The sequence below is a fragment of the Lichtheimia ornata genome (genome assembly GCF_029851405.1).
Source record: "Lichtheimia ornata isolate CBS 291.66 chromosome Unknown scaffold00020, whole genome shotgun sequence".
NCBI lineage: Eukaryota > Fungi > Mucoromycota > Mucoromycetes > Mucorales > Lichtheimiaceae > Lichtheimia > Lichtheimia ornata.
Window position 1 is genome coordinate 1 of NW_026695340.1, and position 17588 is coordinate 17588.

Consider the following 17588-nt stretch of genomic DNA (forward strand, 5'->3'; position numbering starts at 1 on the left):
AAAGTAGTTACGCTCGGATTTGGTCAAAGCGCGTGCAACAAAGCTTACATACTGGCGTGCTTGGGTGTCAGGGTCAATTTGATACAAGACAGCACCAATACCATAATTCGAAGCATCAGTAGCAACGAAGAAAGGACGAGTGATATCAGGATGACTCAATACAGGAGCAGCGAGAAGTGCAGCCTTTACGTTATTGAATGCATCAAGATGAACATCCTGCCAAACTTTCGCAAGAGATCCATGGTTACGTAAAGCATCGAGAGGTGCTGTGAGCTCGGCAGCAAGAGGTAAGTGCGAGCGAAAAAAGTTGATAAGACCAAGGAAACGCTGAATGTCTTTTCCTGTTTTAGGAATAGGCCACTCATCAACGTTGACCAACTTGCGAGGATCAGGGCGACGACCATTAGCATCAATGCAAAATCCAAGTAAGTAAATGGACTTTTGAGCAAAATGACACTTGTCGGCGTTCAAGATAAGATTAACATCGGTGAGACGTTGAATAACAGTGATGACATGTTCACGGTGCTCGGCCATGGATTTGGAAAAGATAACCACATCATCAACAAAGGTAGCAACAAAAGGTAAATCATCAAGAAGAGTGTGCATGCATTTCTGAAAGACCGCGCTGATATGCTTAAGACCAAAGGGGCATGCTTGGAAGCAATAAGGTCTGTTGCGAAAGGTAAATGTGGTTTTGTGTTGATCAGGCTCATGGATCTTGAATCGATGAAATGCACTCTTGAGATCAAGCGTGGTGAAAACAGTGGCACCGGTAAGTGCGTGAAAGATTTGCTCGATGTGAGGTAAGGGATAACGATGTTCAGGTAAGAGGTTGTTGATATGTCGCGGATCAAGACAAGGGCGAAAATTGGTGGGATTACCCTGTGCGTCTTTTTTAGGGGCGACCGTCAAAGGACTATTCCATCCGTTACGAGGTGGTGCAGGAATGATAACACCGTCAGCAAGCCATTTTTGGATTTGCTCCTCAAGGACAGGTAAAAGATGTTCAGCAAGTGGATACTGAGGACGATAAACAGGTGGTGCGGCACCAGTGTTAAGGTAAACCACGGACTCAGGCATGGTGCAAAAAGAAGTAACAGGTATTTGTGCATTTTTTCTAAGAGCGGGTTGAATGGCGTGGAGAAGCTCATTGTGCTCAATAGTGGTGCCAGCGGGAGAATCGTTGGGCTTATCCATCTCGATGTTTGAATCAAGAGCAAAAGGTGGTGAAGGACGTTCCCATGACGTAGCAAGTCCTTGAATAGAAATCCCAAGTTTAGACATGAGATCAGTACCGATGGATACATCAGCGTCAGCGTTAATAGGAAAAACTTCAAAAGAATGAATAAAAGGTTTGCCATCATAAACAATGTTTATTTGAGAGGTAGTGCCAGTACGTGGGATGGATACCCCAGAGGCGGCCAAGTCAATTTGACCGGAAGTAGGAATGATGGATGTTGATAATTTTGATACTAAGGAAGGAGTGATGGAAGAAATGGTTGCACCGGTGTCAACGATGGCCCAAACTTTGTGCTCCTGTATAGTAATTGGCACGTAAATAGTGTGAGTAAGATCTGTAGAGACCTGTGTGGCATGGGAAGCCATGCGAATAAACTTACATTGTGTGCATGGATGTTGTGCATCAAGCATATCAACGTCATTGTTGATAGTATTATCCAAGTCAATAAGATTGTGCTCGACTGTTGGAGTCAAGGTGGAATGATGATATTGTTGTTGGTCCGAGACTTGAGCAGAGCGGATTGCCATCTTGGATTTGCATGTGTGACCAGGCTTCCACGATTCGTTACACTTGAAGCAACGTTTCTCACGGGACTTGAAAGATGGTTCAGGCTTTGTAACCTTATTGCCAAGTTCACGAGCCAAGGTTCTACATTCGCTTGTAGAGTGATGTCCTTTCTTGTGCAAATTGCAATACTTGTTGCCTTCTTGCTTCTTGGGTTTCTCATGGATGGCAGGACTTTCGGATGACTTTTGCTTGTTTGCTTGATACTTGGTAGCGGCCCCAATGACAGTGGCATACAGCCCTCTAGCGATGTTGGCAGCTTGTTCGGTTGTCGAACGTAACTCCATGGGCAAATTAACTTGGGCCAATCGAACCTGCTTGTATAGATCCGGAACCAAAGACTTGGTGTACACAGCGGCAATAGCAAGGTTGTCCTCCAAACCGGCTTCTCTGCGAGTCTTGTTAAATCGATCGGTATAGTATTCAACCGACTCATCGCGCTTCATATGCATATCCAGCAAGTCGAACATAGCTTGGGATTGTCGTTCACCATCATGAACGCCATATTTCTTGATGAGAGTCTTTCTTGCAAACAAGGTCCATGGAAGGTGCGTGTAGGGTCTCAAGTTATCATCGTACCACGAACGTTGTTCAGGAGAAAGCATACGAGGTAACAAGCGGCCCCAAGCTTCATCGAGATCTTGGTTATAGGAAATCACCACATCCTCGAATCGATTAAGACATTCCTCAACGGATCCAAAAACGAGCTTTGACTTGTCATGAACATTGCCAGTCCATTGAAGCATAGGTAGATCTTGAGGAACGACAGGGCGAGATGAATGATGATTGGATTTGTCCTTCTTCGACATCTTGCGATACATGCTTTTCAACACTTCAAGGTCCTTGCTGGCTTGTTGGGACTCCTGATGGATGACTTGACGTTGCTCAGGGGTGAGATCATTGGATGCCATTTGTTCAGCAAGATCCGCCAACTTGTTAATGACCTTGTCAATCGCATCGGTGGCCCTTTGCAAGCTTGAAGATGATGTATGAGAGGAAACAGTGACCACAGATTGGGCATCAGCAGCAGATGAAAGAGGCGATCCCATATCCATGGGGGAGTCTTGACGGCTTGATGTGTCCTCACGTTGGGGAGATGTCGACATGATGATAGAGATGATAAAGAGAATAGAGAATTCGTGAAAAAAAATGTAATATCACTTATAAGAGAGGAGACTAATAAGTCACGAGACTCAATAATATGATTGATCCTTTATTCAAGTGGTGGTTGTTGAGCGTATTTATAGCTTTAAGGATGATGGTGGTTAAAGAGGGTGTGTGTGTGTGTGTGCTTCCTAATGGAGTATACCGAGAAGGTGTGTGTGATACAACCATGCAACGGGTGCTACAGTGATGAAGCGTGTACGTATATAGCAATAGGTGACCAATGTGGATAAGGTTGGTGATGACAAGGTAAACCTTCATTCGGGTGATAGGGGAATTCCATCGTATGATAGAGAAAGCAGGTTGACAAACGTGAGAATGTGTGCCAGGATACAACAGGCTCGGCTTGGTCAACAGCACCTTGTGTGAAAGTTTCGCGTTCAATGTCGCAAACAGCCCAAAAAATATTTTTTTGGTCGTCGTCGAAAGAGGTTGAGCCCCAAATCCAGTTTGGCTGGTAGCGACATTGCGAAATCTGGGATCGCCCACGATGAACTTCATACTTTGACACAAGATTCCTTTGACCCCGACAAGCACGTTGATCTACTAAAGAGCCCACGTTTGATTGTAAAGTTTGGAGATACAGGCACCTTTATGTTTGTAAGCGTGATGCTATATGACAAGTGGTCTTTGTTTAATGCAAAGTAGTATGACTATAATAGAGCAAAAGATGCAGCAGACGTGTTTGTGTAACTTGAGTCATTCAGCACAGGCGATGCATGATTCTTGTACACTATTTAGGAATAGTTCAAAATGCCAGCTAATATACCTAGTCCTCCCATTCTCCATTGTTGTCGAATCCAATGCATACGAACGATTTTACTGCTTCAGCCCAGCATGCCCATCCTTCAACTTTCTTGATCCGAGGGGATTTGAGTGAAAAACGCTCAAACAAAGAAGTATCATTCAACATCAGCTCAACCTTTTTGATTTCCACTTCTTCCACTCACCGCATCTTGTCTCTTCCACCCATTCTCAACTATTGGCCCCAATCAAGTACAATTACTGCCTGCAAACGATTGACCTGCTTCAACCCATCATGTTAATCTCACAGCTGTCTTGATCCGATTCCCTATGACTGAATGACAAGTCCATCACATATACACCGCACTACAGCACGTGCCTCCCTTGATACTACACACTCTCTTGTACGCTTCTCTACCACGACATGGCATTCCTTCCAGCAGCTGCTATCAACAAGGGCTTTACTCCATTGTCTCAAGTTTACTTGCTTCTTCCTGGCTTGCAGCCTTTGTTACTTGGGCAGCAGATAACAATCGTATAGAAACAGCTTTATTTACGTGCAACGACTTGCTTCAATACATACAACTTCTTGTGGATGTATGTATATGATTATGAGTACATGAGATGGGAGGTTTTCGTTATATGCAAAGCGTGGAAAAGTATTCGTTCTTATGTATCCATTGTCGTCTTGGTCATTATGCATGATGATCTCATCCTGAACGATTGGTGGATCCAAGTATAGCTACTCGATGGCAGCTACTGTCGACCTTTTACAATCATAATCATCCAACTCCATGATTTGGCACGCCATCATGCATATATAGAAATCATCACCTCACATCCATTCATTCACCTTTGCCCACAGTACACCCAAAGGATAGAAACTTCCCATACCGATACCCCCCCCATTGGAAGCAACTTTTTGAACCTCTCCATGTATCTTGTATGAATGGAGTTTGGATTAAAAGGTTACTTTGGCCGATACTAGATTGTGCCTTGAACAAAGGTTGTATGCGTATTGGATAATATAGCTCACCTCCCTTTTGTGATTAGATCTTGTCAACAACGTTCCTCTCCTTTTGTGTTAAAAATCTTGTATTTACGATTACGGCGGGGGATACTATTTGACTGACCTGAGTATTCTATGTCTTGAACGTTTGAAGCATGATCCCAATTTTCGATGTGCATAATCAATGCCATCATCTTGATGTATCGGCCATCGAGTCCAATACAATGATCAACCCAAACATCTTAATCAGTTGCCATTCATGGTACTCAATCAGCGCGATGCTCATTGAACGGGCCCGTGGTTGAAGTTTAGAACAAGCCAACTCGTAGATAGGAGAGGAACAAAGATTGATTTCATTGTACTACATTGTTGCCATGGTGACGTTGCCATGCCAACATCATCTCATCGACCATACTATTCCACCCCAAATAAAGATCCAACGTGGCATCCAAAGTAAAAAAGTATTATTTTATTGCATACATCAGAAATGGAACATGTCAAATTGTGTGCTGCATGACTTGAACCTTGGATCGGGCAATGAATTAACTTTTACTGCACCGAGCAAGAAACGCTGTGTGCTCGTTTTATTCACAGTATCCAACCTAATGCAGGAGCACGAAAGCGACATTGCCGAACGCATTGCAGCAGCAAGGCGAGAAGCCGAGGCACTCAAGGATCGAATCAAGCTACGTAAAGAGGCACTTGCAGATGCGACATGTAAGCGTCAGGAACCAAAAGCGAGTATAAAAAGAAAGAACTCATTCGTGAAATCAGTGCAGGGAATGGCTAAAGAGGTAGTGGAGAATCTACCACGATGCAACATGAAGGCGAAACGTACATTACGAGGACACCTTGCCAAAGTGTATGCTGTTGGATGGAGTAGCGACCGACGGCATGTTGTATCAGCAGCCCAGGATGGCAAATTGATTATGTGGGATGCATACTCTGGACACAAGACCAATGCGATAGTGTTACGATCTTCCTGGGTGATGGCGTGTACGTATTCTCCTTCGAGTGATCTTGTTGCAAGTGGTGGTCTTGATAATGTATGCTCGATTCATCATGCTCGTGATCGTGATGCTCGTCCCATCCGAGAATTGGCGGGTCATACGGGATTTCTCAGCTGCTGTTGTTTCATTGATGATCGTCACCTTATCACTGCCTCCGGAGACAAGACTTTGATGCTTTGGGATGTGGATGCTGGTGTATGCCTGGAAGAATATAGAGATCATTCGAGCGGTGTTATGAGGTAAGTTTCATTCACAAATCATAAAAGTGCATCCCTATCTAAATTACTATCCTTCTTAATTTAGCGTGTCAATCCATCCGAGTAATAATCAAATGTTTGTGAGTGGATCATGTGACGCTACTGCCAAGGTGTGGGATAGACGAACTCCCAAGAGAAGTATCCAAACCTTTGTTGGCCATGAAGGAGATATCAATGCTGTACAATTCTTTCCTGGTGGTGATGCCTTTGCAACTGGCTCTGACGATGCAACATGTGCTTTATATGACATACGAGCGGATGCACAGCTGGCTTCTTTCCAAGATGGATCTATCAAGGATGGCATTACTTCGATTGACTTTTCCGTTTCAGGAAGGCTTTTATTCAGTGGATGCAATGACTTTAATTGCCATGTATGGGATATTCTCAAGGGCGAGCGCATTGGCATATTGAATGGTCACGAAAATAGAATATCGTGTTTAAAAGTGGCACCAGATGGAATGGCGTTATGCACCGGTAGTTGGGATGCGACTATGCGTATCTGGGCATGACATACATATCCTCCTTCATATTCCCTTTAAGTATATTATGTATCTTTATGTTGTTTGTGAATACAATGAATAAATCACTTGGCGTTGCCAAGGAAACGAACAATCAATCTATCCTGTTGCTTTTTTACATTCTCCTTGGTGGCAACCAATGACAAAATCTCCTGAGCAGATGATCGTCGTTGGAGTATGGGTGAACAATAATTGCTACTACTTGGGGATAATGATGATGTTGTTGTTGATGTGAATGATGATGATGATGATGACGATGCTGCTGCTGCTGCTGTCACTCGACGAAAGGATGCAGCAAGAGGATCCTCAAAATGGCGAATGTATCTGTATTCACGGTTCACTCGATCCAATTCTTTTGTAAGTCGTCGCATGTTGGTTGGATGATCCAGATAGTTCTTGTCATCTGCAAGAAAGCACTGTCGTTGAAGCATGAGCTTTTGTTGTGTTCTACTCATAGGCTGTTGCTGTGGTTGTTTCGATGGTTGTTGGGTATGCGTAGTACTAGTCATAAAGGAGGGTAGAGTGGATGGTGGTGATATCGCATGTACTGTGAAGGGTGTTACTTGAGTAGTGCTTGTAGCCGTTGCTGCATATCGCATATTAGGCTGACTCTGCATCGGACGTAGTCGATGGTGTGGTTTCCGCATGTCGGATGAGGGTGCATTGCATAGTCGATCGCTTTTCCCAGGCTCTGAACTAGGCAATTGGACAGCAAATGTGTTCATTGGAGAGACGAAGGCACTGTAAGAAAAACAAAGAAAAGGGGAACGGGGTAACAAAGAGAGGAGAGGATCGATCATGTGGTCAAGGTCATGTGCATCATCATCATCATCCTGTAAATAATCCAACTTGCATAAATTCATACTAGGATTTTACTGATAAGCAATCGTACTCTAGCTGCTCTCCAAAACTTGTTCATTTGCCCAATAATGATATACGCGACTGGACTTCCTCGTTGATAGAGCATCACAAAAAGAATAAACGCCATTGCCATATTCACCAGCGCATGCCTTAGTGCAGCCTATAGTAATAATTGTATCATGCATAATATTTAATGCGACAAGAACTTGACATGTATAGATATTCACCCTTCATCTTACCTTAGCCACCCATTTCCATCCTTCCCATACTTCGCTGTTTGCATCATCATCATCATCACCGTCATCAGCTGCATTACCCTTGTTGTTGGGTAATCTTCGTGCTTGATTTCGTTCTGTCAGCTCTTGTCGCAACCCATCGATCCTTTCATTCAGGGCAACAATCTCAGCCTGCAGCGTATCCAATGCCCTTTTGGTAGCAGGTCCCAAAGCAACCACCGATGTATATTGTTGATCCGTCAAGAGTTGATTATTAGAGGTGTCAATGGGTAAACGTGTCGCTGTTGGTGTTGCTGTCATTGAAGATGCTGCACTCGATCCATGATGTGGTGACCTCAGAGAGATTGAATGTTGTTGTTGTTGATGATGCATAGAATTGGCTGAAATGACCGGTGATGGCAATTGCATGAGACGTCCATTATCTTCATCCATACTTTGTCCATCGTCAATCTTGTATCGTTGAAGAGGTGGTGCCCATGGATTGACATGTGGATCAAATGGTTCCTCATTTATCATAGGTCTTCCCACTCGAGCAGCATCCATATGAACCTTGGAGGTTGAAGATGATGTAGAAGGTCGTCTAGTTGTCGGCGCTGTCCTTACTGATACTTGGCCGGATTGTGTTGAGGCTACTGATGGTGGTCGACGTTGTTGTGGTGGTGGTTGCCTAAGGCGATAGGATCTCGATAATGCAGGTGACACTGGTAACTGAGTAGTAGGGGTTGATCTGTTTTGCGTGTATGATGTCGGTGCTTTGTGATTATCACGTTGTATTTCCAATAAATAATCTCGTTCCTCAGCATCGGTTGAAGCAACGCTTGATTCTTTTATACGCAATCAAATTAGCACGACGATAAAGACATCCTCCTTCCTTCCTTCACACAAATTACCATCATTGCTTGTTTCATCCTCGGTTTCATTGTCAGCTGAAGGTTGCATAGTTGTAAATGCTTGTATGATCTGATGTGCCTGAACCTTGCTAGCAGGTTTCTTAAATGCCTAAATGGAGATGGAACTTTAGCATCTAAGAACGATGATTGATTGAATCCAAAGACTGTGAGATTATGTACCTCCACTGCAACTCGTAACAAGGCTTCCACATAGCGATGCTTCGCTTCCAACGAGGTTATCCCATGCAGCTTGTTCCAGGCGTCCCTTGAAAAGTGATACTATTATAAGCTTTCCTTCATGTCATGCATACGTATATAAAGGTTACTACCATTTTGCTCTCCCTACAACGTCGAAGATACCAGGTCGTTGGGTGTTCACATTGCCACTGACTGCCTGCTTATACAACGCATAAAGCTTTTCGTGAATGCTGTTAAATGGTATTGTCCTTGCTTGATGGTCACTTTTGGGAATACCTCTAACTTTTGATCCTTGGTCGGTTGGAAGCTCGATGATGGCGAGAGGTGCTGTACAATGTATAACGCCTTGTGGAAACGCTTGTTTACAAAACGATCCGAATAATGTGGAGGAACAGTCGACATGAGGGGAGCGAGAGACAAGCTTTGGGAAATCCCCGTATTTCAACAGCTCTCATCTTTATCCATCACGTGTCAAAACGAGGCATATGTCTTCATAATCTGTACCACTATCGCATTTGGCTGGGTTATTGGCATGACAACCCATTCCCTATCGAGCAATTCCACTTGGTCACCACGCCCCAAAGCCTATGTTGTATGTAGACAACCACCACTTGTATCACTCACTCTCGAATAATAAATCTTTTCTTGTTGTTGATGAAGATGCCATCTGTGCTTGATAGCAGCAAATTAGCGTATCACGTTTCGAGGAATGTCTTCTTTTTATGCATGCATGCACAAACAAGAATGTGCATTCTTTGTTCTCCTTACTTCAGCGATGTACTTGGAAGGAGCATTATACATTCTTCCACTATCCCATCTTGTATGGATGGTAATACCGTTCCACCTAGTGGGTGGTGCTGTTGCTTTCAGTGATCAAAAGTCAAACGAGTACGAGACTCACCCTTTGTCATTAGTATTATCTACAGCATGCATCAGCAAGCTATGATCCATTCTAGCAGCAGCCAGCACAAAATAAGGTATGTATCTCATCACGTGGATGCACGCTTATCCAGCTGAGCCCATTGCTCTTGAATCATGATATCAAGATCACCTCCTTATCTTGGGCTTTTGTTTGGGTTGTCATGCTTTAGTTTATGGGGAAACACGAAGATCCACTTGATTGATTGAAGAGCAAAGGCTTGGTTAATGTCTCTGGGGGCTTTCATTCCCCTCTATGTATCCTGCAAAAGTCTTCTCCATCAGCCAGACCTCTCGCACCAACCTGTCACCTAACTCTTGAATACAACAACTATACAATTTAAGAGCAAACATAGTACCCTCCAAAATGACATCCTCCCAAACAGTGTTCATTATTCCATCGTCAGCTGTGTCGTTTGCGGACTGAAAATTGTATCGTTTTTATTGCATAGCTGTTTACTATTACTTTCTCTCTTCCTATTACGCCAACAAAGCTCTTAATGCGACTTGTTTTCCTGAGAAAAAGAAACACATCTCCCCCTCCCACTTACCACCATGATGATATGATATCCAAAGTTGGTCTTGACCTTTGTTGTTTGGGTATACAAGCTTGAATGAGTATAAAAGATACACGCACATATACAAAATGAGGTGACTTACAGGAGGATCGGTAAAGATTGGCTTGTCTACATTTAGGATTAGCTACAAAGTTCCTTTTGTATCCTGCACTTTTAACTTACCGCAAGAGCTTGGCTGCAATGCAAATGCTATATGATAATAAATCATGTGTGAGATCAACTTGAAACGCTTTCCAAGGGTCACTCGTACCTGCATCCTGGAATGGGCCTACCATTGATCCACGTGCCATCCAACCAAGCGAACCTAGCCATGGAGATGGTTATTTACTCATTATTTTGGGATCCATGCTCAAGTAACGAACCTCCTGCTTTGGCTTTGTCCTCGCTATACATTTCGGCGACCTATTACAATCCATCCGTCAGAATTCAACACACACACACACATCAATTGCGTATTATCAATTACCTTGTCAAATCGCATGTTCTCTTCCTTAAGCTTGGCCATCGCTTCCATCACCTTTGATCGAGATATGGATGTCAATATGCATAGTACGATAGACATTTTATTCCATTACCTTGCCGTGCTTTTCGCAAAGGATATGACGGACCTATCAGTAGACGAGTCATTAACACCCTCGAATAAAAGTGGTTATGCATTCCAGTTTTACCTTGATGCTCTGTGCTGGTTTCAACTTGCCGCCCTTCTTGCCATCGTCACCTAAACAGCAGTGAGCATTGTAGTCAATGTTGTCATTGGCGGTGTGCATACCTGATGCTGCAGCTTTAGCTTTTTGTCCAGCAGCCTGTTTTCCTTTTGCCATGACGGGGATTGTATAAAAGAAAGACGCGCCTGTCGGGGCGTTGGGAGGGGGAGAAAGAATAGAATCATCAAATCACGTGCGCTCCTTGTCAAACCGTTTCCATGGATACGTCATTCCAAAAAGCACTTTTAATGTAGTTATCGGGTATGTACGAGGTTTTATTATAAGCTAAATCTCTAATTCAGCCATAGATTGATCAATGTGTTTAAGCTTTAAAAAGACGTCGCAACCGTAACCGTTCATGGATACCAAAGTAAATGATCCTCCAAAGTACCGTGCATACATCCTAGCTAATGGTAATCCGAATCTAAAAGATACATAGAATGAGATACGCAATACATTACAGCCACAAAATAGAGTTACCCCAAGCCAGCCAGTGGCCCACCGATACCACTCTGCAATGCCATTTCTGAAATGCCAGTAAAGATATTGTTGGGATCATGGTCATCAGATGCCTTTGCCACTGTAGTATAGGAATATTCGAATACTCGGTTGAGATCATTCTCAGCAACTCCACCGCCCTGGTCACGGATCCGTATCCCGATCTCTTCTTTTCCATGACTGATGGTGATTTGAATAGGAGGTAGTGTTGCATGATCATCATCATCATTGTCATTGACCGTACTCATATCACGTTTCCTCTTTGCATGTTCAATGGTGGCACGTTGAGCGTTCTTGATCAACTCGGTGAGGATGTATTCAAGGTGAACCGGGACATAGGTAAAAGTGGCATCAACATGGCCGTCTAAGATTGTTTCTGGATGCATCCCATAATTGAATTCGCATAATTCGGCCACAAACTCGGAGCACGATTTGGCAAGTTTGGCTGGATTGAGCTTTGTATCAATGATGCCAATGTAATTGTTGTTGTTTTCTGGTGAGGAGGATGGTTGCTGCTTTTGTCCAACAAGTGCGATCATTTGTTCGGCAATCAATCGAATTCCAATACGTGCATGAATCATATCATCAAGAAAAGCTGCCACATCATCGCGATGCATGTATTGTTTACATTCCAAGAACCCTGTTTATATACATTAGATCATCCATCTTGATAGGTGCAAAATGTCCATTTACCTCGTGCAAGTGTTGGGATGTTGTCGGCATGTCGATCCACAAGGTCTTTGAGCTTCTCAGAGTACTCGATATCATCATCTCCAGTAGTAGTGCGATAGTGGGAATATGGTTCCAAGCTCTCAAATGACTCGTAATACAACTTGTATATCTCCTTGATGTAGGGATTGGTTCCAACGATAAAAGGCAGCGTCTGGAAGGCACGCACTCTTCGTGCTAACCGTACTGGCAACTCCATACGAGCGTACTGTGCACAAGCATGTAGACTTTCATGGTTCAATGGTGGTTGTCCAAAGCGAACAAGTTGGCTCAAGGTCACCGGTTTGATGGGTCGATTAGCATACTAGTAGAATAGACGTTCGATATGAGCATTGACAAGCTAGCGTAAAATAAAACCACCATTACCGTTATCACTTTGTCATCGTAAAAGGCGTGTGATGCTGGCTTCTCGTATGCTTTTGTAGTGAATCGCCTTGCAATGAAAACGATGGGGCGGCCTGTCCGTCGTGTGTAGTGCAGCAACATGGCGAAAGAGGAGACGAGGCGTGGGAATGTGCTATGATTTGCTTATCTTTTATCTGACTCACAGCCGTAGATCCTTCTTTCCAGCAAAGAGGCAGGGAACGATATCAAGGTTCTAGATGTATATACAAGGAGCGTCTTTATAGGATGCTTTTTTACACACAAAATAAAATGACAAGGGATTAGGTGTTATGACTGGTTGCAAGGTCGGCATAGCCATTGGATGATAACCAAGAAAACGAGATCACCAATAGGCTCGTACAGATGACATCTATCAATGCAGTGCTACAATCACCCCCAAATCATTAGATACAAATTCCTCTGCTCTTTTTGACATTACTTACAGGTAGGGGAGTACATAATTATCAGGATCATATCCACGCTTCCAACATGCGAGTGTCATGGATTTGCCCATCTTGAGTGCAAGAAAAGTCTATCATGATGCGGGTTGTCAGCATCCACCATACCAAATACCGGATCATGCATTATTGTTATACTTACTGAAATCATTGATACGATGAAATAGGACAATGCAAACATGGCTGTAAAATCGAGATGACCCAAATTCAGGACCCAGATCAGCAATAGGAAGAGTGCTTGCATTGGAATGTTCATTGCCAGTAGCGTTTGCTCCACCAACTTGTAGTTTTCTTGTGATCCAGCATGTAAACATGTGCTAATTCTTGATGCATAAATGGAACCCAAATTGCCAGCCAGACCTACAATAGCCGGGTTATGCCTTGTTGACCCAACGTCATCCATGAGCACTTACCGCATAGAATAGGAGTCAACATGGCCAATCCTTTGTACTGCTCCACGTATCTTTCTAATACAAGGCCTGCAAAGCTGGAGATGAACATGGCACTGATAATAGGTGACCAGCCGGAATACAATAAATCCTTGACCGTTGCATTCTTCCAGACAGCTCGACCAAAGCATGGTATTGACATGATCATCAGCATAAAAAGTGATGGGCTGAGTAATGAATCTGAGACCATACGTATGACATTAGAAAAGAACATAAAAGGTACTTGGATGAACATACCCATGTTGGCTAATAAAGCTTGTGCGCAACCCGCCAAGATACCAAGAGTGACCACATCTCCCAAGGAAGAGGCCATCGGACATGCAATGTTATCTAAAGTGTGTGTGTGTGTGGTTTGTTGAGTTATACCAAATCGAGTCATTCGGTTCACTTTAGCCGTTGATCTTTACCAGGGTCGATACGAAACTTGCGGCTGAGAATGATCAAAAAGCACATAAAGACGCCAAGGACGAGACTCGATATAGCTGCTGATATCATGGAGCTTGTAATAATAAGAATGCTTTCAGAGACAGTGGCAGGTTCTTGAGGATGTTCAAGGATGCCAAGGATAAACGAAAATAGACCTGCAATTGATCCTGCAATCAAGGCTTGTACTTGGATAAGAGCAAGGTTTCCCCATACGAGAGGACTACGTGTTCCTGGTCGATCGAGTTCTCCCATATTTGCCTATAGGCCTTGTTATGGATCTTGGTACCACTAACATGTATACACACACACTTACGGATGTTGAGACACGAGCAGCCAAATTCATTTCGAGATTGCCCTTGAGATTGAGTAACACAGGCACAAGGATGAAGAGTTCGGATACTTGTTCAAAGACTTCCCAATGCTTTATAAGGCCCCCAATGGATCAGCATGGTGGTTGATGATTACACACGCACATACACACACATCCACGTTACCTGAAAAATGTCCATCATCCAACCTGCAGCGACAAGACCAATGACTGACATGAGTAATGAAGGAAGTGCCTAATTGATTCCTGTCAAACAATGTCTAAATTTTTATACTTGGTGTTACATACCTCGGCTGCCAAGCGAGTTGCACTATTGATATCAGAGGATGGTGCGACATTATGTGGTGCTGTGGTGTTGTTGGATGGTATAGGTGCTCGAAAATGGATAAAAGAGGATGAAGAAGCACTACGGCTATGTCGTCGAAGCGATCGATCGTTGTGATGATGGTGTTCCAGGTCGGCATTCTGTTCCAAGGAGGCAAGCTCGATCGTGTCGACGGTGGTTGATGGGGGCGCCATGACAATGAACGAGTATTATAAAGCTTCGAGTGACCTCGGTTTGAATAGGATAACGAGTGGTATATAAATAAAAATAAAAAGTAAAAGAAAAAGAATAGGAGCGTAAAAGCACTCTATACACAGACACAAATGGTCGATCTTTTGTGCAACATGCACCAGCTTATTACGGATCTAGTCTCGGCTCCGATGTAAAATGGTAATGCTCCAATGTTCTGGATGGATGATTTAAATTCCCTATGATCTTGTCACTGTAAACAAATATAAGCTGCTCGTCGACATTATGCTAAAGGAATTACATGCTTTCAATGTCAAGCTTCAAGTTTATTGCAAGAGGAATGAGACTTGTTGGCGTGTGTTGCATTCTAGTAGTGATCCTAAACTACGTAGACGTGATCATTGCCCTTTTCGGGGTCTTCAATCCCAGGTTTAGAAAAGACCTGTAACCCGGCATCCAACTGCTTCGTATATATAAAACTCCATATCCATCGTATTTGAATGAGTGGTAATACGTCATTGAGCAGCAGTAACTCCAGCTTGGCATCAGGGGATCGATGATGATTGGCAATGTTTTACTTACATACATGTGTGGATACTTTCAAATCCAGGGTTCAGTCATCCAAAAGACCATTGCTGGTAGTAATGCCTCGCCTTCATCCACACGCACACACGTTGGCATGTCGTACAAATCCCATGCATACACCATGTTGTACGAGGTCGGAAAGAAGCACCATCTTTTTAACATTGAGTTGGCTGCGGAAAGGTATTCGTATTGGCTTTTTTGTTTGGAGCAAACAAGATGGGAAACATGGATGGCATTTGCTGCTTTGTATCAGTCCCTATGTCAGCGGAATTACGTGAGCGTCTTAGTGGATCCAAATACGGTCTCCATAATGCATTGTTCTTTGTTGAAGACTCTGTTGGTGATGTTGACCGCGAAACCTATATGGCATCCATCCACTACGACGACATGACCTACGCCATATGCGATCAGGAGACAATCAATAATAATACCGTTATCTTTGTCGACCGGGAAACAAAGAATACCTTCAAGTGTACAACACAATCGGCTGCTTTGATTGCAGTCAATCTAGCATTAGGCAATGTCGGCTTCGAAGAATACCAAGATGAGGCTGATTCCAATCAAGGGATAGTTGACTTTCCAGAAGAGTACTTTTAAATAAAGCGTTGGCATGGTCACGTGATGCTATCTCTCCGCTCAATGCAGTTGCCATGGATACCTTCCTTATCACTGGCATGTCATGAGTCAACACAAGTGCGTGAAGGATCGTCGTATTAACCATAGGATAGCAGTGGGCATTCGAGCCGGGTTGCTTGTTTCGCTTGTAAACTTCTAGATGGCCTATCACTATCTATAAGGATTACCACCTCATAGTTTTCAAGACCTGGAACCCTTTGCCATCCATGGTTGCAACAAGAGACTACCTCTGTACATGATAAGCAGCCCTGGAATTTCCAATTCATAAGCTGCCAGCTAATAGAGCGCCCTCCTCCCAATTGCCCCTGTGACCAAACTACTACATGTGAATGATTCTCCTGCTCCAGTCCATCATTTCCATCATTCAATTTTCTTGACCCGAAAGGATTTGGCTGAGCAGCGGTCATACAACGAGTACATCATGTCTTGCATATATGAAGTAGACGGCCAAAAGCATCCAGGAACATGATGTATACATGCATAAGTCACCCTCACACATATAGATGATCGCCCATGACATTTAATGCAAGAACTATACACAAGTATTCCTAAAGCCTACTCTTCAATAGCATCCAAACGCCAATGACAATGACAAGAAGTGAAGCCTAAGCTTGTTCTTTCTTTTGATCCGTTTTCCCAGCAGATGTAATATGTTCATAAACGTGATCCACATGTCGTAATTGTAGCGCTTTGATATCTTCATACACTATTTTTGCGAATGGATGTTAACCCACTTCCATCTTTTTGCTCCTGCCACAAAATTACCTTGATCGATCAGTTCTTGTTCTAGATTGGGATCAGCTTGCAGCCATATTGTCTCCAAGAAATTCAACAAAGACGCGGATAGGAGTGCACCTTCCTCTGGAGGCCTGCTATCGATATATTGCAAGTCGACCTGGAATGGATTTCGTGGACCAGGTTTCTTCATGACGAGGGTCAATACTTCCAACACCATCTTCCATAAGGCAACATCTAAAGATGTATTGAGTGACAATATCAAGGGTGGGTGGATTACTAGTTTTACCTTGTCGACGCCAATCATCCGTTGTCTTGAGTGTCAATGGGTCGTCTGAATGAGTCATGTTATCTTGGTCTGGGTATGATCGAAACTACAATTGTAATCAGGGTAAATGCATGAAACAAAGGCGGCATCTCATCACAGCAAGCTACTTGCATAAACGTAAGGGCACTTGTATCTTGCGTATCCAGTAAAAAGTAGCACAGTACACGTTCGATGCCTCTATTAGCATAGATTGAGCTTCACGTGATCTCCTTGTAGTAATAAATGTATGAGTACCTTCTTCAACTGGTCGTCTCGTGGATCGAATAACGTGTCTTTGCTTGCAGGTGTACACAAAAGAAATTCTTCTCGGCCACGCATAAAGACATTAAAGTGCTTGAAGCCCTGGTCATAGATGCATACACGTAATCTGTCATTGACATTGCTTCGTTTTGGTTTTCTTGTTCATGAGCTTACTCGAAGGCTGGCAAAAGCACGACACTCTTGCAAGTAGTGCGATAGGCGAGCCGTGTCTCGTCTCAAGTCTCTCTGAATTTTGGGTGTGAAAATGAAGAAATAGAATGATATCAATGCAACCTTACTCGTGGGTCCGGTCCCAGCATGAATAGGGGAGAGAAAAGAGTGAAAAGATACTAGTTGTGAGATCCTCGGGGTTTATTTCACATCGCA

At 43.4% G+C, this 17588-nt stretch overlaps 9 protein-coding genes across 9 annotated transcripts; 2 read left to right on the forward strand and 7 right to left on the reverse strand.

The window, feature by feature from the left end:
- O0I10_005075 (uncharacterized protein) lies at positions 1-2910 on the reverse strand (the record flags this gene model as incomplete). The annotated part of the gene is made up of 1 exon (XM_058485123.1): positions 1-2910. A coding segment is annotated over one exon (2910 nt), but the record flags the coding sequence as incomplete, so codon positions are not given.
- A 2416-nt stretch (positions 2911-5326) lies between these two features.
- O0I10_005076 (uncharacterized protein) lies at positions 5327-6497 on the forward strand (the record flags this gene model as incomplete). The annotated part of the gene is made up of 3 exons (XM_058485124.1): positions 5327-5438; positions 5496-5970; positions 6035-6497. 3 exons carry the CDS (start codon positions 5327-5329, stop codon positions 6495-6497), a joined length of 1050 nt encoding a protein of 349 aa, XP_058343951.1.
- Positions 6498-6571: 74 nt separating this feature from the next.
- On the reverse strand, positions 6572-7231 carry O0I10_005077 (uncharacterized protein; the record flags this gene model as incomplete). Its single annotated transcript, XM_058485125.1, has 1 exon — positions 6572-7231. One exon carries the CDS (start codon positions 7229-7231, stop codon positions 6572-6574), a length of 660 nt encoding a protein of 219 aa, XP_058343952.1.
- Positions 7232-7365: 134 nt separating this feature from the next.
- Positions 7366-9093, reverse strand: O0I10_005078 (uncharacterized protein; the record flags this gene model as incomplete). The annotated part of the gene is made up of 6 exons (XM_058485126.1): positions 7366-7527; positions 7607-8427; positions 8494-8602; positions 8674-8758; positions 8823-8908; positions 8968-9093. The coding sequence occupies 6 exons, from the start codon at positions 9091-9093 to the stop codon at positions 7366-7368; spliced, it is 1389 nt and encodes a 462-aa protein (XP_058343953.1).
- Positions 9094-10071: 978 nt separating this feature from the next.
- O0I10_005079 (uncharacterized protein) lies at positions 10072-11008 on the reverse strand (the record flags this gene model as incomplete). Its single annotated transcript, XM_058485127.1, has 10 exons — positions 10072-10086; positions 10161-10196; positions 10270-10295; positions 10350-10376; positions 10438-10491; positions 10550-10589; positions 10654-10704; positions 10763-10795; positions 10856-10905; positions 10957-11008. The coding sequence occupies 10 exons, from the start codon at positions 11006-11008 to the stop codon at positions 10072-10074; spliced, it is 384 nt and encodes a 127-aa protein (XP_058343954.1).
- Positions 11009-11176: 168 nt separating this feature from the next.
- On the reverse strand, positions 11177-12604 carry O0I10_005080 (uncharacterized protein; the record flags this gene model as incomplete). The annotated part of the gene is made up of 4 exons (XM_058485128.1): positions 11177-11315; positions 11372-12029; positions 12083-12422; positions 12485-12604. The coding sequence occupies 4 exons, from the start codon at positions 12602-12604 to the stop codon at positions 11177-11179; spliced, it is 1257 nt and encodes a 418-aa protein (XP_058343955.1).
- A 179-nt stretch (positions 12605-12783) lies between these two features.
- Positions 12784-14682, reverse strand: O0I10_005081 (uncharacterized protein; the record flags this gene model as incomplete). The annotated part of the gene is made up of 9 exons (XM_058485129.1): positions 12784-12886; positions 12946-13034; positions 13103-13320; positions 13374-13589; positions 13647-13739; positions 13817-14093; positions 14149-14256; positions 14330-14398; positions 14452-14682. 9 exons carry the CDS (start codon positions 14680-14682, stop codon positions 12784-12786), a joined length of 1404 nt encoding a protein of 467 aa, XP_058343956.1.
- Positions 14683-15478: 796 nt separating this feature from the next.
- Positions 15479-15859, forward strand: O0I10_005082 (uncharacterized protein; the record flags this gene model as incomplete). The annotated part of the gene is made up of 1 exon (XM_058485130.1): positions 15479-15859. One exon carries the CDS (start codon positions 15479-15481, stop codon positions 15857-15859), a length of 381 nt encoding a protein of 126 aa, XP_058343957.1.
- Positions 15860-16503: 644 nt separating this feature from the next.
- O0I10_005083 (uncharacterized protein) lies at positions 16504-17521 on the reverse strand (the record flags this gene model as incomplete). The annotated part of the gene is made up of 7 exons (XM_058485131.1): positions 16504-16604; positions 16664-16870; positions 16923-17007; positions 17073-17138; positions 17196-17303; positions 17376-17447; positions 17501-17521. 7 exons carry the CDS (start codon positions 17519-17521, stop codon positions 16504-16506), a joined length of 660 nt encoding a protein of 219 aa, XP_058343958.1.
- Between the last annotated feature and the right edge of the window lie 67 nt (positions 17522-17588).